The sequence below is a fragment of the Alosa alosa genome, chromosome 17 (assembly GCF_017589495.1).
Source record: "Alosa alosa isolate M-15738 ecotype Scorff River chromosome 17, AALO_Geno_1.1, whole genome shotgun sequence".
NCBI lineage: Eukaryota > Metazoa > Chordata > Actinopteri > Clupeiformes > Clupeidae > Alosa > Alosa alosa.
In genome coordinates, this window is record NC_063205.1 from 889214 (window position 1) to 916084 (window position 26871).

Sequence of the window (26871 nt, forward strand, 5' to 3'; positions counted from 1 at the left end):
GCATTTCTAGTTAGTCACTGTTGTAGCCTAACGTTACGGCTAACACAACAGCAATTAACGTTAGGCTATCCAAGTTAATGTTAGGCCTACCAGAGCCCGTCTACGGAGAGCCTGGCCACTCTGTATTAAGTCCCATTGTACCGAATTTTGGTTGCAATTCCACCAGATTTCCACTGGGGGCGATCGCCATGAGTGCAGAATGAATGGGAGTCAATGGAGCTAGACGGCTAAATTTGTCTCTCTCACCTGATTGTCATTGACATCTCAGATTTGATTGTAGTTTGTATAACTTCAACATGGGTTATAGGTCAAAAGTTGAATGAACGAGTACTTATGTCCTTTTGTTTTTTTACAGGTTGGGGCGTTGTTGCCCATAACACGCTAGCATTGTGCTAATGAGTGACGTTTGAAAGGCTTTTTAGAACAATTAAGTGACTTTAAAAAATATAATACTCAACCAAGTGTATTTTCTTTGCCTCCCCTTTCGAATACAATATTCAAATGACTTGAAAAAAATATATATCCCGAGAAAAGTGGATTTTGAGGGGTACAGCTCCATAGACCTCCATGCATTCTGCACTCGTGGACGAGCGCCCTCATGTGGAACCACAGAAGGAACTGCAACCAGTTCAGAAACCAGAAGTTTTCCGAGAGTGGCAGTTCTCCCCTTATGAGACATTCTCTGGGCCTACTAACATTTGCCGTGAGTTACTTAGCCGGTTGTTCAAAGTTTCTCCACAACCACAACACAGTCGCATCCATCCATCCACAGTTGTGTTCGTCGACTCGCCCGTCCCTGTTTGCGCATAGTTGTGTTCCTCAGACAAAGGAAAAAACGGAATAATTTGCTGTAGCCTACTGAAGTCGGGCCTAGTGTCTTTGGAGGTCAAGGTCTGGGATTGTCTCCAGACAGAGCCTTGGAGATTTAATTCGCATTCATATTGTTGTGTGTAGGCCTCGATTGATAAGAGCCAAGGTGCACGGAGGCAAGACTACACCTGTCAGCATGAGCCTTTGTTCTGACGCAGAAAAAGGATTCATGTGTGAATCTGTGAACAGTAGTGTCAGAGACGGTTGTTAAAGCATATTAAGGATCTTTGGTTGTGTCTTTCTCGCTCTCCCAGGGTTGCCCACTTTGGGTGTTTGGCTGGAGTGAGATTTTGTGAAGTCATTTTGCTATGTATAATCCCTGATTTATTAAAAAAAAAAAAAAAAAAACTAATTTTTTTCAAAGCATCTTACAGCCGGCATGGAAGCACTATCAGCCTGCCATTTATTGCATGGCACTATAAAGCACTACTATCAGCCTGTCATTTATTGCATGGCACTATAAAGCACTACTATCAGCCTGTCATTTGTTTGAATGTGTATTTGTATATGTGTGTATGTGTATACTTGTGTTGTGTACTGGGTCTGTGTGTGTAAATCCATGTATTGTGTATGTGTTGTCAGAAAGCATGAGTGTGTGTGGTGAGGGTTGCGGTCCTTCCCCCCCTCCTGCTGAGGAAGAGGAGCGTCGTTGCGATGAAGAGAAGGCGGCGCGTGAGGAGGAGGAGCTGAGTGATGAAGACGAAGAGCCCATCTCAGCTCTGGCTCCAGAGACGGGGCTTTCACAAGAAGATCCCGCCCACTCCCTGGCCAGCCCAGTTTTCCAGTTGCTCGATGAGGTACTGAGCACCACACACACACAGCTGAACACCACACACACACACACACCACACAGACACCGCTGAGCACCACACAGACACCGCTGACCACACACACACACAGCCACCGCTGTACACCACACTAGCCACGTTTACATTGACTCTCTTAATCCCATTAGAACCGGAATAACTGCTCAATCGGAATAAAGTTCTCATATTAACACATCAATCGGAATAAAAATGATCCGATTAGAATTTCCATCGGAATAAAAATGATCCAATTAGGATTTCAATCGGAATGAAAATGATCCGATTAGGATTTCAGTCGGAATGAAAGAGGTGGTGTATTCTGTTCCGTATCTATTCCGATTGAAAGACTTTTTTACCCACTGCAATAGCACTTCATACTTTGCACGTGACGTCACAACCACTGGCTGGCGGGCAAGAACGTCGTTCTCCAGCAACGAAATCCAGTAAATGAGTCTAGGATCTGGCCAGGACGTCGCCAGTTTTACTATACAAAAGTTGGTGTTTTGAGGTGTAAATAACATGCCAGATAGTTGTTGTGCGACTGGATGCACTAACCGCCGAGGAGATAAGCCGGGGTTATGTTTTTACCGGATCTGATAAGGAGAAGACAACTATGGATACAGGCTATCAGACGTGAAATCGTTTCAGGATGGGACCTGGCAACCTTCACAGTATAGGCCCTACACGTCTGTGCAGTGATCATTTCATCAAAGGTAATTTCAACATTTGTTTGAATACAATGGGTGTATGATCATGTAATTAATCGTGTCTTAAGTTACCCTGTACTTTCGTCAATCAACACCACCAGCTGGTTCCGCGAGTCAGCTGTTTGTGTTATGAGTCTAAGCTAGGCTAACAGCTGTCGTCTTTTGCTAACAACAACATAAGTTGTGTGGTGAGGTTGTTTTGAGGTTTGTGATATCTATGGTTTTCAATGAGAACCAGAGATGACCCAACAGTAGAGCTAGATTATTTACGGAGGAATTATTACTGCTCGATTATTAAAAAAAAAAAAAACTTGTCTGCTTCACACAATTTAGCTAGTTAATCCTAGTCCCTTATGCAGCTAGCTTGCTAACAGACTTGATAGTTACTAGAAAGACCTGGAACTAACGTTACAGGACTCAATGTTGAACACACACACACACACACCACACAGACACCGCTGAGCACCACACAGACACCGCTGACCACACACACACACAGCCACCGCTGTACACCACACTAGCCACGTTTACATTGACTCTCTTAATCCCATTAGAACCGGAATAACTGCTCAATCGGAATAAAAGTTCTCATATTAACACATCAATCGGAATAAAAATGATCCGATTAGAATTTCCATCGAAAAAAAATGATCCAATTAGGATTTCAATCGGAATGAAAATGATCCGATTAGGATTTCAGTCGGAATGAAAGAGGTGGTGTATTCTGTTCCGTATCTATTCCGATTGAAAGACTTTTTTACCCACTGCAATAGCACTTCATACTTTGCACGTGACGTCACAACCACTGGCTGGCGGGCAAGAACGTCGTTCTCCAGCAACGAAATCCAGTAAATGAGTCTAGGATCTGGCCAGGACGTCGCCAGTTTTACTATACAAAAGTTGGTGTTTTGAGGTGTAAATAACATGCCAGATAGTTGTTGTGCGACTGGATGCACTAACCGCCGAGGAGATAAGCCGGGGTTATGTTTTTACCGGATCTGATAAGGAGAAGACAACTATGGATACAGGCTATCAGACGTGAAATCGTTTCAGGATGGGACCTGGCAACCTTCACAGTATAGGCCCTACACGCCTGTGCAGTGATCATTTCATCAAAGGTAATTTCAACATTTGTTTGAATACAATGGGTGTATGATCATGTAATTAATCGTGTCTTAAGTTACCCTGTACTTTTCGTCAATCAACACCACCAGCTGGTTCCCCATGAGTCAGCTGTTTGTGTTATGAGTCTAAGCTAGGCTAACAGCTGTCGCCTTTTTGCTAACAACAACATAAGTTGTGTGGTGAGGTTGTTTTGAGGTTTGTGATATCTATGGTTTTCAATGAGAACCAGAGATGACCCAACAGTAGAGCTAGATTATTTACGGAGGAATTATTACTGCTCGATTATTAAAAAAAAAAAAACTTGTCTGCTTCACACAATTTAGCTAGTTAATCCTAGTCCCTTATGCAGCTAGCTTGCTAACAGACTTGATAGTTACTAGAAAGACCTGGAACTAACGTTACAGGACTCAATGTTGAACACACACACAAAAAAAACACACACACTTACATCATCACTGTCATCACCTCACATACATACAGCACACTGCTTGCTACAGTAAGCCTCCTCTACTGTACATACTTGCTGCACACTGCCCCCTCCCCCCTACATACATAGCACATTGTCTTCAGGATCTTCTCCAACACACATCCTCTACATACTTACAGCACACTGCCCTCACCTACCTACACACACACACACACACACACACACACACAGTCACTGCTCCACTCCCTCCCCGCCACACACACACATCTTCACTGTCATCACTCACATACATCATACATACAATACTCTGCTTGCAATAGTAAGTCCCTTCACCATACTTGGAGTACACTCCCCAACCCCCACTCTCCCCTACATACACAGCACATTATTTCATCAGGAAGCTTTCTCCAACACACATCCCCAACATACTTACAGCACACTGACCCCCCCCCCCCATATACAGCACACTATCCCATCTCCCCTGTCATCCCCCCAACACACACACACCAAGACCCCTGGCAATTGGGTTAGCCCCTTGAGCCGTGGATCTGCCAAGGTTTCTTCCTTGGTAAGGGAGTTTTTCCTTGCCCTGTTGCTCTTGGGTGCTCCTTGTTGGTGCCCCCCCCCCAATCCCAATCCTCTCCCCACCTTTCTTATGCAGCCCTTGCCACTTAATCTACTAAACCCCTCTTCTACTGCACCCCCCCCCCATTAATGCACAAATAGGCTGACACCAGACATAATTTCACTGCATTTCTTACTTCCAGTAACTATATGCATGTGACAATAAACTTCCTTGTATCCTTGTATGTGTTTTATCTATTATATTATTTTATTATTTCAGGTGCCAAATCTGATGACCCGCTGTCCCCTGATTGGGTTCCGTCTGTCTTCTCTCACACCCCTGCCACCAAAAGGAGGAAAAGGGAGAAAGACATGGAAAGCTTGTCCCATCATTTTTATTTTGGCCACAGAGAGAAGAGCTTCGGCTGTCAATGCCCATGATATTTAGACAAACTTACCCTAGATGTGCCTGCATAATTGATTGTTTCAAAAACCCAAAGACTTAGAAGCAAGAGCACAAACATATTCGATCTATAAACATCATCACACCATGAAATACCTAATAGGCATATCCCCACAAGGAACAGTCATATTCATATCTAAGGGATGGGGAGGCGAGGCCGAACAACAGTTTTAGACAAAGTAGTCCATGTGTAGCCTAGAAATCTAGACGCACCCTAGCGGCAGAAAATTACATTTGCTTCCAGGGCTAGTCTAGCAACTCTCCGTTGGCTTGTGAGCTCGAAAAATTAAACTTCTATCAGGCCAATCAAATCGATGTTGCTGTTGGCCAACAGTGTGACACGAGTTAAGCTTGTTTTAAGATGGCAAAAGTTTGAACTAGCCAACTAGCTCCGCTGGTGGGAAAACGCATGGGACTCAGCGCTGTCCTATTGCGTGCAGAGGGAATTTGAAAGACAACTGATTATCCCGCCCCTCGGACTGAGCACTGCGAACGGTGAGTGCCCAGACCCTACATTTTAATGTGGGTCTGGCTCGTCAGGCTAGTCCATGTGTGTTGTGCCCTTACAAATGTGGCACCTTCAATCATTCCTTCTGGTTAAATACTACAATAATACAATGTAAATATGCAATGATTTATTTATACAAACACACACTGTAAATAATAATAATAATGAATATATGACATTTTATATATTACAATAATACATGTATTACATTTTCACTTTAAATACCTTTGTGCATTGTATTTATTTGTATTCATCTGTTTTATTTATCTATGTATGTGCATTTTATTTATTTATTGAATAAATCTGTAATTGTCTGTCTAAAATGCAAAATGCAGCACTTTTCATTTGTTTTCTTTGTGCTGCTTGCGTTTTGCCAATTCCTGTTTGCAGACACTGCACCTCCAATTCAAAACACTAAGATCAGTAGTCTGCAAACAACTTCTGTGCATGTACAGTCTCTTACAGATTCCTGATGTACACTACATGTGAGCACGCTTCACCTGACCCGGCCATACAGGTGCAGTGGCCAAATCGAACCAGTCCCTCCTTTTCCACAGCAACCCAAGTTGTCAGAGGCGATTCATTCAAGCTGTAGGAATGATGTACCTAACATAGAAAAAGGTTTTAGTTAGATAAAGTATATCATTCACAAGCACAGTAGCCTACAACAGCTATTTTTTAAAGCTACACATTTCTTTCCTTTTTTTAATTAGGTTACCATATATGTTTACACGTGGCATCACGTGGGTAGACAAATCAGACGAACTGCAAGCTGTGCGTCCAGCTGGTTTTTACTTCTAATAGTCCAGTCATTTTAGTAGAAAGGGTTGAACAAATTGCAACACAAGCAAACTTAACTGATTTTGTATCCTCAGTATGTCCTGAGTAAGGGAAAAAAAGCCCCGAAGAATCCCAATAGGGGAAAGTTTAGAAAAAGACCTAAATATACCCTATTCATGCGCCTATACAGTATTTTTTCTCCTAAATGGGGAAAAAAAAATTAACCTTCACATATCACCATGAAAATTACTGAGTTGATTACTTACATCAAGACAAACAAAAAATGTATTATAAGTTTTTTGAAATTGTTTGTTAACATGGGCAAACAGGGCATAATGTAATTATGTATAGCTAGTGACCAAAACTAATTGCAACATTTGACAAACAAATTGTCCAAGGCATGGAGGAAGATAATACATGTCTTAACTGGTATTATATATCATCTAGAGGGTATATGCTTATAGAAAATATATAGTTTATGGTGTTTAATTTGTTTTCCCTGGACAGTATAGGCCAAAATGTATCCACTTTACACTAGATTCGCCTTTACAGAATAGAGGGCAATGTATTGTTCATGGCATAGAGGAAGATGGGAAATGTCTTAAATGGTGTTATATCTCCTCCGGAGGGTATATGCTTTCAGAAAATATACAGTTCAGGGTGTTTAATTTGTTTCCCTTAATAGTGCAGGCCAAAATGTATCAGCTGTTCACTTGATTCGCCTATACAGAATAGAGGAGTATGTGTTATGCATGGTATGGAGGAAGATGGGACATAAGTTGATTGATGCTATATTTCATGTACAGTGCATATACTTTTAGAATATGTATAGTTTTGACTGTTCTATGACTTTGGTAAAACAATGACCCATGCATAGGCATGCATTGTTAATTATTAATCTTAAACTATATTTATTAGTATAGCATTTTTGCCAGATGTCACAACAATAGAGTCACTTGGAGGCTAACTGCATTTATCCCATCTGCACCCTTCTATCGAATTAGGACATGATCATGTCCATCTTCAACTTTGCCTTCACAATCTTCCCGCATTCACTAACATAAACATACTGTGCTGTCCGATTATTGTTTTAGACAAAAATTGTGCAAAGTAAAGGGGCATCATACAGGCCCCTCTGATTGGACAGACAGTATATCAGTCAACCCCTGGGCAAGAGGTCAATTACTATAAGACTTGCAAAATGATGGACTGATACTTTAGTGTGATATACTGTATGTTTCAATGACCTCTAAATCAGATTACGTAAACACCAAAACCACTTTCCTAGGCTGAATAATGCCTAACTATGTGTTTGTACAGATTACACATTGTGGAACACTTATATGCAAAAACCCACTTGGCTCTATTTAAAGATTCAACAACCATTTCCATTGATTCAAAGGGCCACAATGTAAAAATAGACACCAATTTTTGCAACAAACCAGTCTGAAATAAGCCAAAGGAATTCACTCTTTGAAAATAAAAGAATGTTCCTCAACAAGATTCTAAAATTCCATGTTAAGTTAGATGGGGTCAGATATTCTTTAGAATGTGTATTCTACAACATTCTAATTACAGTTTTGTCAGTATTTGCTGAAGAATAATGCATAAAACAGCCCTCATTTTAACATATTTCCACCAACTGGATTTTCATAGTCTTTTACTATGGTGTAAAGATCACCAATTGAAATATAAAAATGTGAAAATAAATTCTGTTGCAATTAGTTTTGGGTCAGACCTTTGCCTGGACTATTAGCTCCGTTGTGGTATTTATACAAATTAACTATACGTAATTACATTATGCCTTATTTGCCCATGTTAACAAACAATTTCAAAAAAACTTAATACATTTTTTGTTTGTCTTGATGTAAGTAATCAACTCAGTAATTTTCATGGTGATATGTGAAGGTTATTTTTCCCCCTATTCACGTGAGAAAAATACTGTATAGGCGCATGAATAGGGTATATTTGGGTCTTTTTCTAAACTTTCCCCTATCGGGATTCTTCGGGGCTTTTTTTCCCTTACTCAGGACATACTGAGGATACAAAATCAGTTAAGTTTGCTTGTGTTGCAATTTGTTCAACCTTGACCCCTATTTTGGCTTAAAATGACTGGACTATAAGTGACGGTCATGAAGTCTCCTGTCATAGAGACAGTTGACATAATGGACAATTTCAGATTTATGATTCGCTGATGTTGTTTCATGTCAATCGTGTAATCTTAACTAAACGTGCTTACACGTTCGCCAGTAGGTGGCGAGAACGCGTTATAATCTGTACGTGATTTGATATGATATAAGATGAGTACATGGTGAATGAATGACACGTTACTGTTGTACTGCGTCTACTTATTACTTAGTTACTTTGCATGCATACTATCGTACACTTATTACTACTACATTACAACCTAACAGATTGCTAACAGGATTATACGCATTTCGCTGCCCCAACTGCTCTTGTCTGTTGTCTGATGCTATGTGAATAAGCAGGTAGGCTACAATGTTGACATCCTGCTAGCCATATATGATACAGTTGACATCCGTTTTTTTTTTTAAACTACTTATCAAGCTGTCATTCGCCGGCAGGCAGGGTGTACATATTCAGATGAAGACTTCATCACACGATGGAACAGATGTCACTTTGTGTAACTTATAGCTACGAACATGCAAACATTAGCAAACGGGTAACGTTAGCTAGCTAACTAGTAACACACCTTTTATGAAGATATTCCTGTTTTTCACCTCCCATACGACAGCGTTGTTTACGGAGCCCTGGATATGTCTTTGGGAAAAAAATTAATAAGTTGTGGCCACGAAATAGCAATTCTTTCCCACAAAATAATAAGTTGTGGCCACAAAATAGCAATTTGTTCCCACAAAGTACTAATTTGTGGCCACGAAATATTAATTCGTTCCCACGAAATAGTAATTCGTTCCCACAAAATAGGCAATTTGTGGCCACGAAATATTTATTAGTTCCCATTTAAATAGTAATTTGTGGCCACGAAATATGTATAGTCTAACGTGCACTGGACAGCTGGGTGAGCAAATCGGCCAGTAGAAGCCTGTCGTGTCTTTTCTCATCACTCCCCACCAGCTCTCAATTCTCTGGTTTGCAGTAGGGTACAACGGGACGATTGAAAGCGGGGGGACTAATGAAACATTCGGTTTTCTCTGAGTGCAACGATGATAGACAGACATCATTTGGACAAAACATAGAGCATATTAACCTCCGTTGCTCAGCCATGCCATCCTGTTACGTCCTGTTATCACGGAGTTACAGGCGATAAACGATTTCTGATGGTCACAAGTTTACTTCATTAGCAATTTCTTTTATTATTAAAGAGTGTTTTTCATTTAAAGGTTTGACTTCATGCTTATTCAGTAGAGCATTTAGTGCTCTCCCCAATCCCAGACGTTCACATTGCATGTTTGTTTGTAATGGATGCAAAACAGCCTATAATGCTAAATGTCTATGGGGGGACGATTGAAACACCTATTTGTCCCGACCAGGCAGTAAACCCCATTTATTCTAAGTCAATGCACACATATCTGTGTTTATACTATATTTTATGCAGGCGAGACATGGAAAAGCAGTTTTAGAAAGATGCAAATATATTTGGGGCTATCAGGTAGGGGGTCGAGTTTTGCCATGTTAACCTATGGAGACGGACGGCCTGTGGGTCATGAAGGGCACTTATTTGGATGTGTGGTGGCTTTAACCACATAAAAACAGAGTGAAATAACATTTTGTACTATAGAAACATTATATACCCTTCTCGAAATATGCATTATTCTAGCTATATTAATGGCATAGTGCATGCCATTTCCATAACCCAAAAAATCGTGCATCACCATGACGACAATGAGTTGTTACCAGACATGAACCAAGACATATAGCCCAGCAGCAATCTATCTAAAATAACACATACTTGAAGTACCATTCATGGTATGTTAAATATTGAAGTTATTGGGAAGTTTACATAATTTAAGCTGTATGTTTCATTCGTCCCCCATGCTGTTTCATTTGTCCCAGCCAGGAGGGACGAATGAAACATAACGCACGTTCGACTTCTCCTTAAATAACTGTTGAACGGTTTTGTTCAGAGCTATAAATGCAACTGTATTTGACAGAGGACAGATGTAGGTTGCTAGTGACAAAATATTCACTTTTCATTGTTTTACAATGTCTTTTGTAAATTACGTTTCATTAAAAAGTGTTTCATTTGTCCCGGTTCTCCATCAGCCTCGGCGTTGCTCCTGACCGTCCATCTATCTCGGCACAGGTCCTCGGGTCAGCGCACCTCTGCGACGCGACGTTTTACAAAAGATAGAAGTGCTGGATATATGATTTCATCAGCGCGCGGTGTATGCAAAAAATAACAAAGAAATGGAACAGTAATGGGTGTGTTGTTAGAAGGCGTGAGATGAGATGAGGATGGGGAAAAAGTGAGAGTGAGGGGGAGGGGGGAATGAAGATTCACCTCCAGCTATCTGATGCATGTATTAATGGAAATGTTCACGGCCGCCTTATAAAAAAACACAAACGAGAGAGACACGTTCAAGTCGTACCTACGCCGGTGTGCAGCGACCTGGCTCTTAATAGTCTGTGGAGATGCCTCTCGCTAATAATGAATCCCTCCAATGCCAGGCTTTTCAAAATGTCTTTGTATTTCATTCCCAGCCTAAAATAGCACTCTACCATACTATCCCTGTCCATTGTGTGACAGCGACTGTTCCTGTTTGAGGAGTTGCGCTTGATTTGCTCATCCAGCTGTCCAGTGCACAGCCTATAGGCCTACTTATTTTGTGGCCACAAATTACCTATTTCGTGGGAACGAATTACTATTTCGTGGGAACTAATTAATATTTCGTGGCCACAAATTAGTACTTTGTGGGAACGAATTGCTATTTTGTGGCCACAACTTATTATTTTGTGGGAACGAATTGCTTTTTCGTGGCCACAACTTATTATTTTTTTTCCCCATGACATATCCGGGGCTCCATCCACTCTTGATAAAAAGATAGCTATCTGTACTTTTGTAGGCTTTCATTTTTTGTGCGGTGTAAGGTGACGGCTTCTCTATAAGATATGTAAATATCTCCAAACTCCAAGTCTGGTAGAGACTTTGCCAGGTTCAAAGCAATGAAAACATCAGCGGGTGCACGTTATGGATCACACGTTCCGAGTATGTTAATCTTTTCTTGATATCTATTTGAACATTTGGTGACATATGGTCTAAATAGTTAATTGATTGTAGTATTGGAAATCTGCAATTCCCCTGGCTGGCCACTGTTCGTCGCCATTTTGTTAGCGTTTCTTGCCCGCCAGGTATCCATGGTAATCACGTGACTGCAAAGTATGAATAGACCCTTTCAAGAGAGTTCCATTATCAGCATCATAGTTGGCCCCACAAGGCTTCCGTTTTAACATTCTATATGTTATCTTAAATGCAGAGGAAGTAGATTGGGAACCAAATAGAATGTTCAAGCATTGTTTTTGTTTTTATTGTTGAAAGGGTCTATAATGACTCCCCCCTGAACAGAGATAGAGGAATAATATGTTTTGAATAATTTATGTATGTATGTGTATATCTGAGTGCTTTGTTTGTATGGCTGCTGGAATACTGTAATTTCCCTTTGGGGATGAATGAAGCATATCTATCTATCTACCTATCTACCTATCTATCTATACAGTCAATCCGATTGCCTGCTGTATCTTCTCAAGGAAAAGTAGGCAACAACGGCTATTCCGATCAAAGATTCTAAAGCGCTTGAGAGCACCTGATTGGTTAGAACGTACCCCATGTAAACAGACGGCATGCATTTTTCAAACACATCCACACTGCTGAACTCCACACTGCTGAACACTGCTGAACACCACACTGCAGAACACCACACTGTCACTGCTGAACACCACACTGCTGAACACCACACTGTCACTGCTGAACACCACACTGCTGAACACTGCTGAACTCCACACTGCAGAACACCACACTGTCACTGCTGAACACTACACTGTCACTGCTGAACACCACACTGCTGAACACCACACTGTCACTGCTGAACACCACACTGCTGAACTCCACACTGTCACTGCTGAACACCACACTGCTGAACTCTGTACACCGTAATAGTGATGTACCTTTGGATTTCATTTCACACCCCGTAAGGATTTAGATGTGATCATTTTTCTTGGTGCCTTGAGGAATATTTTCACCTTTACGAAGCCAAATTGATGGTAAACAAACTTGTAATAGGCGAATCGTTCACCTAGCAGAGCTATACAGCATAGACGTAGCGAGAAAACCAGCCATGCAACTTTCAAGAGCGGCGCCCCGACAAATCTTATCTGAAACATTACCTTGTCAGTCGCTATAGCTCTTTGGAGATAGTTTTTGGCTGTTGTCCTTCACCTCCACAACAAAAGCATTTGCATTGTGTACTTCAATTTGATATGATTGGTTAAGGGGTTTATGGAATGTTTTGGATACTTGAAGATGAGTCTTGAAAAAATATTTTCACTTGAGTCGGTGCATTTGACGTGGACAGCCGGATGCCACCTGCACTTAAGTTGGAGTTTACCTCGACTGGAAAACACACAGCTGGATAAACTGAGGTAATATTGTTTTTACATCAGTTTTAGTTATGGTTTATCTTAATTTGAAGTCCTTAAATCATGTTATTTGAGAGTAATATGCTTTCTCATCAGCGTCAACATTATGGCTTAGGGGGGGCTAGTGCATCGTCACGTAACTTTAGCTAACTGTATAATTCTGAACTGCTTGCAATATTCTCGTTTGCTTTTGATGTCAGTTATTTTCATTTGACAGTTTCATTTAAAAACCTGTTAGTATATAACCTGTAGGTAAATTTGTTTTCTAGTACCAATTTGCTTGTTAAGTAAGCATTATATTAGCAAGATGGTATAGCAAACCAAAGCTGAATAAATCAATGGGCGCCGCGTTTCAAGTTGCGTTACGTTTTGACATGAAATAAGTTGAGCAATATTTTTACTCCTCTCAATATGTAGTTGTAGAAAATAAGATGTGAAATCACATATTCTGTCAGAAATGTAATTAACTTATTGCCTTTCCTCGGGTTGTTACCTGTAGTGCAGTCTGTAGTGTGAACTATTTTAGCTTGCTAACTTCTAAATGACAAACATCAGACGTGCTTGTCTCAACATTTTCTAAGATGGCATGACTTGAAATAGATGAAGCACAACACCTCTCAATATGTAGTTATAGAAAACATGATGTGAAATCACATATTCTGTCAGAAATGTCATTATTGCATTTCAGCAGTTTGTTACTAGGTGAAATGTAATCTGTCTTTATCTTGATGCCAGCCAGGCAATCAGATTTAGGGTAGCTAAACCCATGTGTGACTTTTCATACTTTTCATACTTGAGTATATTCTGAGGATGCTTCAATAGTTTAGGCTACCTCTTCTTTTGTGTGCATATATGCACAAATCTGTAGTTTTGTGATTTTTATTTTTTACATTAATAAAGGTATTTGTATGATTTCGCTGTTGTTTCAGATGGAGGATGACTAGACCTACACAGACCTTCTCGCAAGCCTGAAGAGGTAGCTGACTGCTCATGAACTTGCGCTCACAATGCCGAAGACAATGAGGGGATGGAGGAAGAAGATATAGTTTTATGTGCCGTGCGTAGGATGGAGCAGACTTCCACTAAAACACTGTGTGAAATAGACTTGTTATGTTCTTTTTTACTTACATTGTTGTCCCAGGCATATGTGGTTTTACCAACCGGAAGGAATGGGAGCTTGTGCTTAGTAGGCCGTCGTATGCAAACAGTGCAGGGGCATGGGACAAAGACCTCAGAAGAGTTTCACAGGTTTCTGGGATTGATCATTTACATGGGGTTCACTTCCATCCCTAATATCCATTGCTACTGGGGAACCAAGTCTTGGCAGGGATCAGGGGACATTGACCAAATGATAAATACATATTGTGTACTCCATAAAACGCAGAATACCAGAAAGCACTTTTTCTCCATTGACATTGCCGTTGTCAGTAACTTCTTGTTATTTAAAGTTTGACAATGCAATGCAGAATCTGGTGTTGAACCTAGGTTTGGTAGCTACAGCCAGAAAGACTTTGGAGGAAATCTATCACAACAGCCGGCAGGCATTTCCGTTGAAATTTCAGCCTCACCTTCAGCTGCTCCAACTACTACTCTGTCGTCTTTCCATCAAGTACATATTCCTGTACAGCAGGAGCTTGTTATAAAAAACGTACATAATAAAACTAAAGTAGCTTGTATGGCCCTAGACCTAACGGTAGGCGACTTTGTTTATTTGATAAACAAATTGCTGTCAGATTTGGCATTCTGCAAAAGGGGATGCGTTTAGTAATGAGTCATAGCTCTTCTGTGTTCAACCTTCAGGTTCCCCACCCCACCTTTCCTTATCCTCCTCTGTAAGTGTGTGTGTCTGTGTGGGTATGAGTTTGTGTGTAGATGTGTGTATGTGTTTATTCTCCACAGGCTTCTTCTAAGTATGTAATCCACTTTCAAATGTTTAGAACACATTGAGTTTTGAGTGATGTTGATTGTATTCCTAGCTTTTCATAAATAATAATACATTTTATATATGTATATAATTTTCATATTATACTGATTTATATAAGGACGTTGTATTTGTTGAATCAAATGTATTTTATGTCTCTTTTCCGAAATGGTCTTCAATGAATACAGTATACTTACTTCCTGTATTACTGGTAAGGTACAGTATGGGTTTTTCATTCTTATTGACTGTAGCATTTGCTTATATACAAATAAATGGTTTATTCTTATAGACCAAATACATCTAAACCATTGTTTCTGACTTGATTATTAGTTTTTATGCATACTTTATGTTGTTGGTGAGAAAGTGAATGTGAATTCTGTCAACATTCTAAATCCCGTTTCCTGCATTTTTTTACACTGATCACTAAAATAATCATAACTTTTGAAAGGTTAATGATATTCCAATACAGTCTTTTTTGTTAAATAGCCCACAACTTGCTGAACATTTCATACACTCTATATTTTCTCTATCTTGTAGAGAAATATGGTGAAAATTCATTTAAATATGTGAATGAAATTAAATTTTGACAAATTCCGGATATACATTTGGAGAGGATTTTCAAATACTGTTCATTACTATATCAACATTACCATATGTATTTTACATAATTTCATAGAACTGGTCCTTCTGATTACAATGGTCTATATATATCCCATTGATGGTATGTACTATACTGAAGAAATAAGGATTTTTGTGTGAGGAGGTCATCCAGCACCAAAAATGGAATGTTCGGCACGGGCACGAAAGGGTTAAAAACACATTGCTGTGACATTCTTTTATTTAAAAACACATCGCTGTGACATATTCTTTTATTTAAAAACACATCGCTGTGACATTCTTTTATTTAAAAACACATCGCTGTGACATATTCTTTTATTTAAAAATAGTTGGTCATATAGATTCATACAGTAGCTAAAATTCATCAAAAAAAGCTAAAAAACCCCAGGTACATACTAAAACACCACACAAGCTAGCCTGGGCCCCAGGTACATAAAGGTACAGTACACCACACAAGCTAGCCTGGACCCCAGGTACATGCAGGTACACCACACAAGCTAGCCTGAACCCCAGGTACATACAGGTACAGTACACCACACAAGCTAGCCTGGGCCCCAGGTATATACACAAGGATTAAAGTTTTCCGTCATACAACGGATTTCCGTCAATTTGATTTTAGAAATGTCACATTACAACAGTGTTTTTCACAATTTGCGACGGAAGGTTTTGACTGAGCGTGTTAACATAAAATAAGAAATAATATTGTCATCATCGCGAACTGTTTAGTAAGGGGGTCAGTCCTGTTTGTGACGAACAGACAGCCTTGTAGGCTATTTTGCTTAGGCCTCACTTTTAACGACAGTAGGTTGTGAGTGTATGTTGACAAAAAATAACCATGCAATTAAAATAGTCAACTTAAAACTTTGCTATAAAATATTATTAATTTATAGCACAAAACCATAACCAGTAGGCCTACCAGAACCTCGCATATTAGCGTAATTTGTGTGCGTCTATTTGGCAAGGCCACTATGCGTACACAATGCGTTGTTGCTAAAGGAAGGCAGGTGTCAAAAGTTAAAAAATAAATGGAGATGGGCGGCTGTTGGAAATGGGGGAGAACTAACAAGCCATGGTGTAAAGAAATTAAAGTGCCAGGGGTTTGCTTTTGCGCAGTTTGCTGCAAGAAAATTGTTTATGGACGCAATAGAAAAACGTTTTAGTACGCCACCAATCAGCAGACCGCCATAAGATTAACGTTCGTGCATTTCAGGACATCTTCCCTACCTGGTGCAACGAGCCACCACAACAGCTACGTTTATCTACTGACCGTTTTTACGTTTAGAAAGTAGGCTACGCATGTTCTTTCATAGCGCAACACGACCTGTCCCTCACCATATCGCAACCTCTTGTCAACCTTATACAATCTGTTGCTGAAGACAAAAGCGCCCTCTCCAGATTGTCGATATCAAATGTGCAGACCGCCTGCATGAGCACACACAGTATTGCTGCTCATTGGAAAACTGAGTTGTCTGTAAAACTCAAAATTACCATGTTTTCATTAAATGCGGATGAGGCAACAAATGGAAACATGAACAATATCTAGAATGTTCTGATTTGTTACTTTGATGAGGAAATTGGAAGTCTTGCAAACTTGATTTGATAGATTTTACTTGTGTTGAATTGCATATTAACAAGAAAGAAATCTCCCCTTTAAACACTTTTGGCCTGAAGTAATTAAATAAGAGTGTAAGTTAAAGCCTTTCTACAATATTGCTGCAGTAGAAAAAAACAGCAATGGCTAATCAGCAATGGTCGGGGATGGTACTAAAATATTTTTGTTCATCAGGAAAACTCAATTTCAATCAAGAACACTCTCAATTCGCCTTATTCACATGGCGGCCATTGGGGGCTAAAACGAGGCTACAGGGTACACAACCCATAGGATTGTTATGTTCTATGCATTCACCTGTAGGTGGCATTAATTGTATAGTAAGTGTCCCCTGTAGCCTTGTTTTGGTTTAAACAATGGCCGCCGTGTGAATAAGGCGAATACTCCATTTACTTTGCTGTTTGCGTCTTTTTGTACATTAAAAACCAATAGGTCGCGACCGCAAAAGGGGTGCTATCTCTATAGGTAGATATGAACAACGTATGACTTATGGCCTGAAAAAAGTTCAGTCAAAATATTTTTTCTTCACTTTAATCCCTGCATACAGGTACACTACACCACACAAGCTAGCCTGGGCCCTAGGTGGCTGGGCTGCAGGGTATTAATATGGCATTAAATGGTACTTATGCAGAAACTACAAATATAAATCTGAGGATAAATCTTATTTAAATGGTTGGTGAAGTGCAAAGTCTAAAATCTAACTATTAAACTAATTTAATATTGAGGCCAAATCTATTTGTTAATTTAACACCATGAGAAAAGCTGTTGTGTTTTCTGTTTTGTGGTTGTGTTTGGCACTTCAGGGCCACCGTAGCAAAGCCTCAGACAGCTGAAGTCCATCTAGGAGACGCTTAGTTCACTGAGGGACTAGCGTGCCAGAGGCCCATATCTCCAATATTTATAAGACAGATAGATAGATAGATAGATAGATAGATAGATAGATAGATACTTTATTGATCCTCAAGGGGAAATTCAAGGTAAATATCATATATTACTGATATTATGCTAAGCTTCACTTAATAAATACTGTACACGTCTTCCAAACCTCCATCATGGCGACTGGGGCTGGAGCGATGATCCAGACCCAGCAGCTGTCATAGAAACCACTGACTGAACTGTCCATGGTGCGCACCAGGGGGCAGTGTTGCTCAGGAGCAGCTGTGTATCCTCAGGAGCCTGACAGCAGAAGCAGGGAGCGGGTGCTGTATTATTCAGCATTGGGCAGGAGTTGCCATGCCTGGAGTTGGGTTGATGTGGAGTGAGTGGGGTATGGACGTGTGTGTGTGTGTGTTGAACTGATCAGGTGTGTGTTGAACTGATTGTGTGTGTGTGCGTGTGTGTGTATTGAACTGATCAGGTGTGTGTGTGTGTGTGTGTGTTGAACTGATCAGGTGTGTGTGTGCTGACCTCATCAGGATGAAAGTGCAGAAAGCTGAGAGGGGGAACATGGGGGGGGGGTTGGATCAGTTGTCTGACCTCTAGGTGGCGTAGTTCTTGGGGCGGATCATCATCTTGACGGTCCTAAAGGCCTTTAGGGGGCGTAGTTCTTGGGGCGGATCATCATCTTGACGGTCCTAAAGGCCTGCCTGTAGCTGGTAGGGTAGTACTCGCGCGTCAGGTTTGCCCAGGTGCCCCAGAAGATGCCGTTGCGCACGCCCTGGTAGCGCTTGTGGTAGTACTTGCCGTTGAGGTTGGCAGACATGCAGGCGTCGAACCACCAGCCCGAGCTGTAGTAGGCGCCGCAGTTGCCCGACGGGTACATGTCGTTGTCGCGGTCCGGCGTGCTGAAGAACTTCTGGTCGTGGTTGAAGTGCTTGCTGAAGTGCAGCGCATCTCCGGCGGAACCAGAGTAGCCGCTGACGGACAGACGGTAGCGCAGCAGCTCATTGGCCACGTAGAAGCGCTCGTACTTGGCGTACTCTCGCACGCCGTCCACGTCCTCCAGGTCGATGCGCAGCACCATGTCCTTGGCCTTGGTCAGCAGGTGCAGCAGGTCGTTGCCCAGCCAGAGCTCGGCGCGCGGGTCGCCGAAGCCCCGCTTGTACTCGGCCCAGGAGCGGTTGAAGCTCACGCTGCCGTTGAGGCGCCGCTGGATCACCGTCCAGCCTCCACCGTACGACTCCATGTCGCACCACACCGAGAACGTGCCGTTACGGGGGTCAGGGGTCACCTTGTAGATGCCGTCGGAGCGCTGACCCAGCAAGCTGTACTCGGAACAGTCCCGCGGGACAACCATAACTATGAGAGAGGGACAGAGAAAGAGAGAGAGAGAGAGAGATAGAGAGGGAGAGAGAGAGAGAGGGAGATGAATACTATTAGACCCAATGAGCAAGAGGAGAGACAGGGATGAATACTGAGAGAGGGGCGGCTGTGTGTGAGTTTAGTTTAGTTTAGATTATTTGACAAACCATTGAAATACATGTCGGTATAAATCATGCATTAAAACAGTGTCAAGGATAGCACAAAAAGTCATAGACTTATTTCCATTGTGGTCCTTGATCTTAACGTACACAACACTTAAAACACATATCACAAACTCATAAAACTACATGACACATCACTCAAACTCAACAAACCCTCCCACCCCTACCTACCCACCCACCAGCCTACCTATTCTAAAAGCCATTTCCTGACATTCCCTTTAAAACTGTATGGGCTTGTGTTCTGTTTGATAGATAAAGGCAGATCGTTCCACTCCAGTGCTCCTGTATAAGCAAATGAGCAATGCCCCATTCTGGTTCTGCACCTCGGAGGGCGCGCTATGATTATGACATTCCCCAGATCTGGAAAAATGGCTATTTAGGTACCCTGGGGCCCTGTTGTTAATGAACTTGTGTACCATATTGAGCCTCAGCTGGGTCACTCTGGTCTGAACTGGTAACCAGTTGAGCTCCTGGAAGTGCCTCCTTCCAGTGTGTTCTCGAGGGCCCAGCCCCATCAAAATCCTCACTAACTTATCCTGGAAGACCTGCCATTTTCTTTTTAGTGAGGTTGACAGACCTGCTGCCTATGCTACGCTGCCATAATCAAAATGACACTGCATTAGGCAGTTGGCTAGAAGGCGTAGGCTTTCACCGTCCATCAGATCGGCCTTTCTGGCAAGAAACTTTGTGCGGCGTTGACTTTGCCCAGCACCTGTAACACCATTCCCTCCCCACCCAAACTTTCCTCTAGAACACACCCTAGGTACTTCACTGATGTTTTTGCTGCTATCCTCACAGACCCTACCTCTACTCTTAGCTCCTGAGCTTTCTTTAATCTGGGTTTGGACCCGAATAGAATGGACTAGGGGTGTAATGGTACACAGAAGTCACAGTTCGGTTCATACCTCGGTTCGGACATCACGGTTCGGTACAATGGAGGGAAAAGCAAAACAAAAATGCAGAAAGCATTTTTTTTTTTATTGTGCATGTCTCAGGCTGTACCACCTAGTGTCATACAGTCTCTTCCCTGAGCTATCTGCAACAGCCTGAAGTGTGTAAGATGTAGGCTAGACAGTACAATAAGTACCCAGACTCGTGTAACTTGTAAACAAAATAAGACAATCAGCTATAAAACTGAAAATAGGCCTACAGGATCTCTTATTTCTGAAAGTGCAAATTAGATAGAATAGAATAATAATTTTAAAAAATCCACTTAAGCAAGACCTTCAACAACTGTGCTTAGTTGTATATGGAAGGGTCTACAATTTGCCTCAATATTTTTCAGTGTGTGTACAGTAATAATCTAGCCTACTAACTGTGAAAATATCACACTATTTTGCCTTCTTTTAAAAAACGAAATTGCTCCTTTCATTTCATAAACAGACTACAACTAGAAGTCACGTGACTTTGCCCTTCCACGTTAACTCACCGTAGCATGGTTTGTTTATTAGCCTGGTTAGCGTTGACACTTTCTGTTACTGTCCATGCACTTAACACTACCAGCTCCTCATGTGAAGTTACAAGTTACCCAAACATAAAGGTAATTACCAAGCGATTTACATAGCTTTCTGTCATTACGAAATCATTTAATTTAAGCCATAGGTTTTGGCCCTATTTGTTGCTACTTAACAGTAATTGCGCATGCCATTAATTAATCCGCACACGAGTTTTATGTATTTTTATACCGTGTATTCTCCGTGTAAATTCATGCACCGAATCGTGACGCCCGTACCGTTTCGGTTCAATACGAATACATGAACCGTTACACCCCTAGAATGGACTCTGCCTTCCCTAGATGTAGTGACAGTCTATTGTCACACAGCCAACTGGTTATCTTGGTGAGTTCCTCTCCTAGTCTACTTTGGAGTGTGTTCATATCTTTGTGCGAGATGAGCAGGGCTGTTACAAGTTACAGGAACACCCATCTCTCATGTCGTTAATATAAAGTAAAAATGGCAGTGGTCCTAAAACTCTCCCTTGCAGAACCCCACATACTACTGGTTTGGTGTCTGACATAAAGCCGTTAACCTCCACTTTCTGCTCCCAGTCTGTCAGGTATGAGCTGAGCCACTCTGTAGCGGTGCCATTCATCCCTATAGCCTTTAATTTTTTAAGCAGTAGACTATGGTATATTGTGTCAAAGGCTTTTTGGAGATCTAGTAAAACCATCCCACACAGTTTCCCTTCATCCATCTTCTTTCTAATGAAGTCGTGTATGTAAAGTAAACATGAGTCTGTAGAATAGTTCTTCCTGAACCCGGACTGAAATTCATACAAAAGATTTCCCCTATCAACATATTCTGATATCTGTTCATGCACCACTCTCTCTAAGTAGTGTGTGAGTAGGTGTGTGAGTAGTTTGAGTTTGTAAGGAGCGTGTGTGTCAGTAAGTTTGTAAGGAGTGTGTGAGTAGTGTGTCAGTAAGGTTCTGAGGAGTGTGTGAGTAAGTTTGTGAGGAGTGTGTGAGTAAGTTTGTGAGGAGTGTGTGAGGAGTGTGTGAGTAGGTTTGTAAGGAGTGTGTGAGTAAGTTTGTGAGGAGTGTGTGAGTAAGTTTGTGAGGAGGTGTGAGTAAGTTTGTGAGGAGTGTGTGAGTAGGTTTGTGAGGTGTGTGAGTAAGTTTGTGAGGGAGTGTGTGAGTAAGTTTGTGAGGAGGTGTGAGTAAGTTTGTGAGGAGTGTGTGAGTAGGTTTGTAAGGAGTGTGTGAGTAAGTTTGTGAGGAGTGTGTGAGTAAGTTTGTGAGGAGAGTGTGAGTAAGTTTGTGAGGAGTGTGTGAGTAAGTTTGTGAGGAGTGTGTGGAGTTTGTGAGGAGTGTGAGTAAGTGTGTGAGTAAGTTTGTAGGAGTGTGTGAGTAGGTTTGTGAGGAGTGTGTGAGTAGGTTTGTAAGGAGTGTGTGAGTAAGTTTGTAAGGAGTGTGTGAGTAATGTGAGTAAGTTTGTAAGGAGTGTGTGAGTAAGTTTGTAAGGAGTGTGTGAGTAGGTTTGTAAGGAGTGTGTGAGTAATGTGTGTAAGTTTGTAAGGAGTGTGTTAGTAAGTATACTGTAAGACAGGGGTTCTCAAAGTTTTGATTGGTGAGGGCCAATTCAGGAACCCAACATTAAACCACCAAAGGGGGAGAGAAAGAAAGAAAACAATTAAACCCCATTTGTATCATTTTAATGAGCAGGTTGCATCTCTAGTTTATATGTATTGCATTAAACCCCATTTGTATCATTTTAATGAGCAGGTTGCATCTCTACAGTTTATATGTATTGCATTAAACCCCATTTGTAATGATTTTAATGAGCAGGTTGCATCTCTAGTTTATATTTACTGCATTAAACCCCATTTGTAATGATTTTAATGAGCAGGTTGCATCTCTAGTTTATATGTATTGCATTAAACCCCATTTGTAATGATTTTAATGAGCAGGTTGCATCTCTAGTTTATATTTATTGCATTAAACCCCATTTGTAATGATTTTAATGAGCAGGTTGCATCTCTAGTTTATATTTACTGCATTAAACCCCATTTGTAATGATTTTAATGAGCAGGTTGCATCTCTAAACCCCATTTTATATTTTTTGAGCAGGTTGCATTAAACCCCATTTGTAATGATTTTAATGAGCAGGTTGCATCTCTAGTTTATATTTACTGCATTAAACCCCATTTTGTTTATTTTTAATGAAGGTTGAGTTTTATTTACTGCATTAAACCCCAGGATTTTTTGCAGGTTGCATCTCTACAGTTTATATGTACTGCATTAAACCCCATTTGTATCATTTTAATGAGCAGGTTGCATCTCTAGTTTATATTTACTGCATTAAACCCCATTTGTAATGATTTTAATGAGCAGGTTGCATCTCTAGTTTATATTTACTGCATTAAACCCCATTTGTAATGATTTTAATGAGCAGGTTGCATCTCTAGTTTATATTTACTGCATTAAACCCCATTTGATTTTAATGCATCTCTAGTTTTAATTAAACCCCAGGTTGCATCTCTAGTTTATATTTACTGCATTAAACCCCATTTGTAATGATTTTTTAATGAGCAGGTTGCATCTCTAGTTTGCATTTCTGCATTAGTTTATATTTTTACAGGTTGCTAGTTTATATTTTAAACCCCATTTGTAATGATTTTAATGAGCAGGTTGCATCTCTGCAGTTTATATTTACTGCATTAAACACATTTTAATTCATAACTGAGGCTAAACCTGGCAAAACTTGCAATGCACACACAATCCCTGGGGTTCTCTACCCTCTATTTCTTTGAGATATAACTTTTCTGGTTGCAGTCCATTTCAAGTACAAACTTATTTAGAACAGTCTCAGTGTGCCTTGCTTCTTATCAGCATAGGCCTTATTCAGGAGCAATTCCAGCTACCAAAGCACCACAGGAAAACCTGACGGCCACTAAACACCACTAAACGGAGATTTATTCTTTTCAAAGCACACAGTACTGTTGTACAGTTTTACAGATGTTATCGCAGGCCGCCAAAAATGTTTCCGCGGGCCGCACTTTGAGAACCTATGCTGTAAGAGCAGTAAGTATACTGTTAGAGCAGTAAGTATACTGTTAGAGCAGTAAGTATACTGTTAGTAAGTATACTGTAAGAGCAGTAAGTATACTGTTAGTAAGTATACTGTTAGAGCAGTAAGACTGTACTTACACTGGGGGGCGCTGTGTGATGGGCAGTGTGTGGAGCAGGTGGCGTTGTGGAAGCGGCTGGCGGCGGCGGCAGCCTCCAGGAAGTGGGCGCTCTGGTTGGTCAGCTGGCCGACCTGGCCCTGCAGCACGCTGATCTGCACGCGAGCGTTCCGCAGGCTCGTCGTCACACGGCTCAGCTTCTGCTGCATCTCCGCCAGCGGCGGCGTCTGGGGCGTGTCCCCGGGCGAGTGGGCCTCCCCTGGCTGGTCGTGCTGGGCCTGGTCTGGTGCGCGCCCCCCCCGCGCCCCCCCACAGCACCGCTGCAGCTGGGCCACGGCGCTCCGCAGGCTCTGCAGCTCCTTCAGGCCGCGTTCCAGCTGGACCCACTGCCGCGGCAGCGTCAGTGTGAGCTTGGGGAGCCCCAGCGTGACGGAGCAGTCGTTGTCCTCCAGCCTGCACCCCCCCACCGCCTTCAGCCTCACGGGGCAGCTGCCCTCGGGGTCGTCCTCACTGCACACACTCATGAGACACACCAGCAGCACCACACACACACACCACCACACCAGCCTCATGGCACAGGAACCACACAGGAACCGCACAGGAAACCACACAGAGGATGAACCGGATGAACCACGATAAGAACCACACAGGAACCACACGGGAGCTGGAGAACCACAGAACAGAGCAGAGATCCCCAACAGAACCGGCAGGAACAAAGATTCCCAACAGAACCCACTGTAGCAAACACTGGAGCAGGAGTGTGATGCGCACACACACACACACACTGGCCAGGCGGACAGAGAGAGAGTGCAAGTGTGTGTGCACCCGTGATGGTGCTGTGGTAAATATCAGGACCGGGGGGGAGGAGCTCTACTGTATTGCGCAACTCTGGAAGTGAAACTGCGTACAGCAAGAAGTTTCAGATCTGTGTGGGCTGTGTGTTGGCTTGGGAAGTGTGTGTGTGTGTGTGTGTGCGTGTGTGTGTGTGTGTGCGCGTGTGTGTGTGTGTGTGTGCAGAATGGTGTGTCTTCTGTGATTGTGGGTGTGGACTCATGCGTGGGTGCTTGGATGTGTGTGTGTCAGTGCTCTTCCCTGGAAAGCGGGCGATGACTCAAAGCTTCTCTCCTGTCCGCTGACTCCGTTCCTAAGTGTGAGAGTGAGAGTGTGTGTGCATTTGTGTTTGTGTGAGTGTGTGTGTGTGTGTGTGTGTGTGAGTGAGAGTGTGTGTGTGTGTGTGTGAATGAGTGTGTATGTTTGTGTGAGAGTGAGAGTGAGTGTGTGCGTGAGTGAGTGTGTGTGTGTGTGTGTGAGTGAGAGCGTGTGTATGTGAGTGAGTGTGTGCGTGAGTGAGACTGTGTGAGTGAGAGTGTGTGTGTGTGTGTGTGAGAGCGATCACATTCTTGTGTTCCAGCACAAAAGTGTGATGTGTTGTGCTGTGTTATGTTGTTCTGATGTAAGCGTGCCGGTGTGTGTGCGTGTGTGAGTGTGTGTGTGAGTGTGTGTGTGTTGTTCTGCTGTAAGCCTACTGATGCCAGTAACTCCGCCTGCTCAGTAGAATGACTTCTGAGAGGTCACCACTGCCCCATTACACACACGCATTTGTTTACGCTCTCTCTCTCTCTCCCTCTCTCCTCCCTCCCTCTCTCTCTCTCTCCCTCTCTCTCCCTCTCTCTCTCTCTCCCTCCTCTCTCTCTCTCCTCCCTCTCTCTCTCCTCCCTCTCTCTCTCTCCCTCTCTCCTCCCTCCTCTCCTCTATCTCTCCCCTCCTCTCTCTCTCCCTCCCTTCCTCTCTCCCTCCCCTCTCTCTCTCCTCCCTCCCTCCCTCTCTATCTCTCTCTCTCTCTCCCTCCCTCCTATCTCTCTCTCTCTCCTCCCTCTCTCTCCTCCCTCTCTCTATTTTATTTTTTCTCCTGTCCCTTCACTCTCTCTTATCCTCTCCCTCCTCTTCTATCTCCCTCTCCTCTCTATCCCCCTTCTCTCTGAAACCATCCTTCTCTCTCTCTCTCCCTCCACTCCCCTCCTCTCTCTCTCTCCTCTCTCTCTCTCCTCTCTCAAATTCAATTCAAAATATAGCGATATAATGACAAACCATATGATGCATTGCCAAAGATGCTCACAGGAATAGAAATAATTAAGGAAAATACAAATACAAAATGATATAAACATGTACAAACATTGTTACACTTGTCACACACACATATACACACACACACACACACACACACACACACACACACAGCACATCACAACCATGCAAGACCATTGTCTGTACACTGCATAGGAAAACCAAGACAGGACAAAACAAAACAAAACAAACAGGAGACATGGTGTAACAGACTGGGGCTGGGGAGCAGTGTTATGTTGAAGGGTGGAGGTAGTGGGGTGATTATCTTAAGTAATGCCTTCTCTCAGGTTATGGAGTGAGGACACATAACTGGCTGCCAGTATGCATGTGCTGGTGTCCTCACCCAAAACTACAGCAGTTTTTTTTCTGTTCCTCCAGTTTTGTGAAGTTGGGAATGATGTTGTTCAAAATGGTGAAATATTTGTCTCTTTGGGACTGATATTTGTCACAGTGTAGCAGAAAGTGCACCTCTGACTCCACCTCCCTGTCATACAGTGACCACATGTCCTTTGCTCTTTGGGCAGCCATGACTTCTTGTGCCTGCCTTTCTCTATGGCTAGACTGTGGTCACTCAGCCTGTACTTGGTGAGGATCTGTCTCTGCCATTATCTCTGACAGTGTGGAGATACTCTGCCAATTGATAGTCTTTTTCAGATGCCAATGTAACATTCTAGTTTGTGTTGTA

The 26871-nt window shown here is 42.1% G+C and overlaps 2 protein-coding genes across 5 annotated transcripts in view; one reads left to right on the top strand and one right to left on the bottom strand.

Moving 5' to 3' along the window:
• The window catches only part of ccdc146 (coiled-coil domain containing 146), a 99629-nt gene that overhangs the window by 6913 nt on the left and 65845 nt on the right, over window positions 1-26871 (top strand). For all 3 annotated transcript variants that reach the window (XM_048267375.1, XM_048267377.1, XM_048267376.1), the window contains one exon: window positions 1453-1667. In XM_048267375.1, coding sequence (XP_048123332.1) covers window positions 1458-1667 — 210 coding nt within the window. In that variant the 5' untranslated portion in view covers window positions 1453-1457. The remainder of the gene's footprint in view (window positions 1-1452; window positions 1668-26871) is intronic.
• On the bottom strand, window positions 5861-25024 carry fgl2a (fibrinogen-like 2a). Of its 2 annotated transcripts, XR_007196263.1 has the most exons (3): window positions 24085-25024; window positions 18490-19251; window positions 5861-6076 (listed from the first exon to the last, which is right to left on the bottom strand). XR_007196263.1 is itself a non-coding variant. In XM_048267383.1 (2 exons), the coding sequence occupies exons 1-2, from the start codon at window positions 24632-24634 to the stop codon at window positions 18545-18547; spliced, it is 1257 nt and encodes a 418-aa protein (XP_048123340.1). In that variant the 5' UTR covers window positions 24635-25024; the 3' UTR covers window positions 18467-18544. The 2 variants fall into 2 exon arrangements, 1 of the variants encoding a protein (XP_048123340.1); XM_048267383.1 differs by lacking the exon at window positions 5861-6076 and having other exon boundaries at window positions 18467-19251.

What these genes read in the sequence shown, in the direction of transcription:
- fgl2a (XM_048267383.1), bottom strand. Translation starts at nt 24,634, where the DNA reads ATGAGGCTGGTGTGGTGGTGTGTGTGTGTGGTGCTGCTGGTGTGTCTC. An exon ending in ATCACACAGCGCCCCCCAGT is followed by an intron (nt 19,252 to 24,084) that starts GTAAGTACAGTC and finishes CCTCTCTCATAG; the next exon opens with TTATGGTTGTCCCGCGGGAC.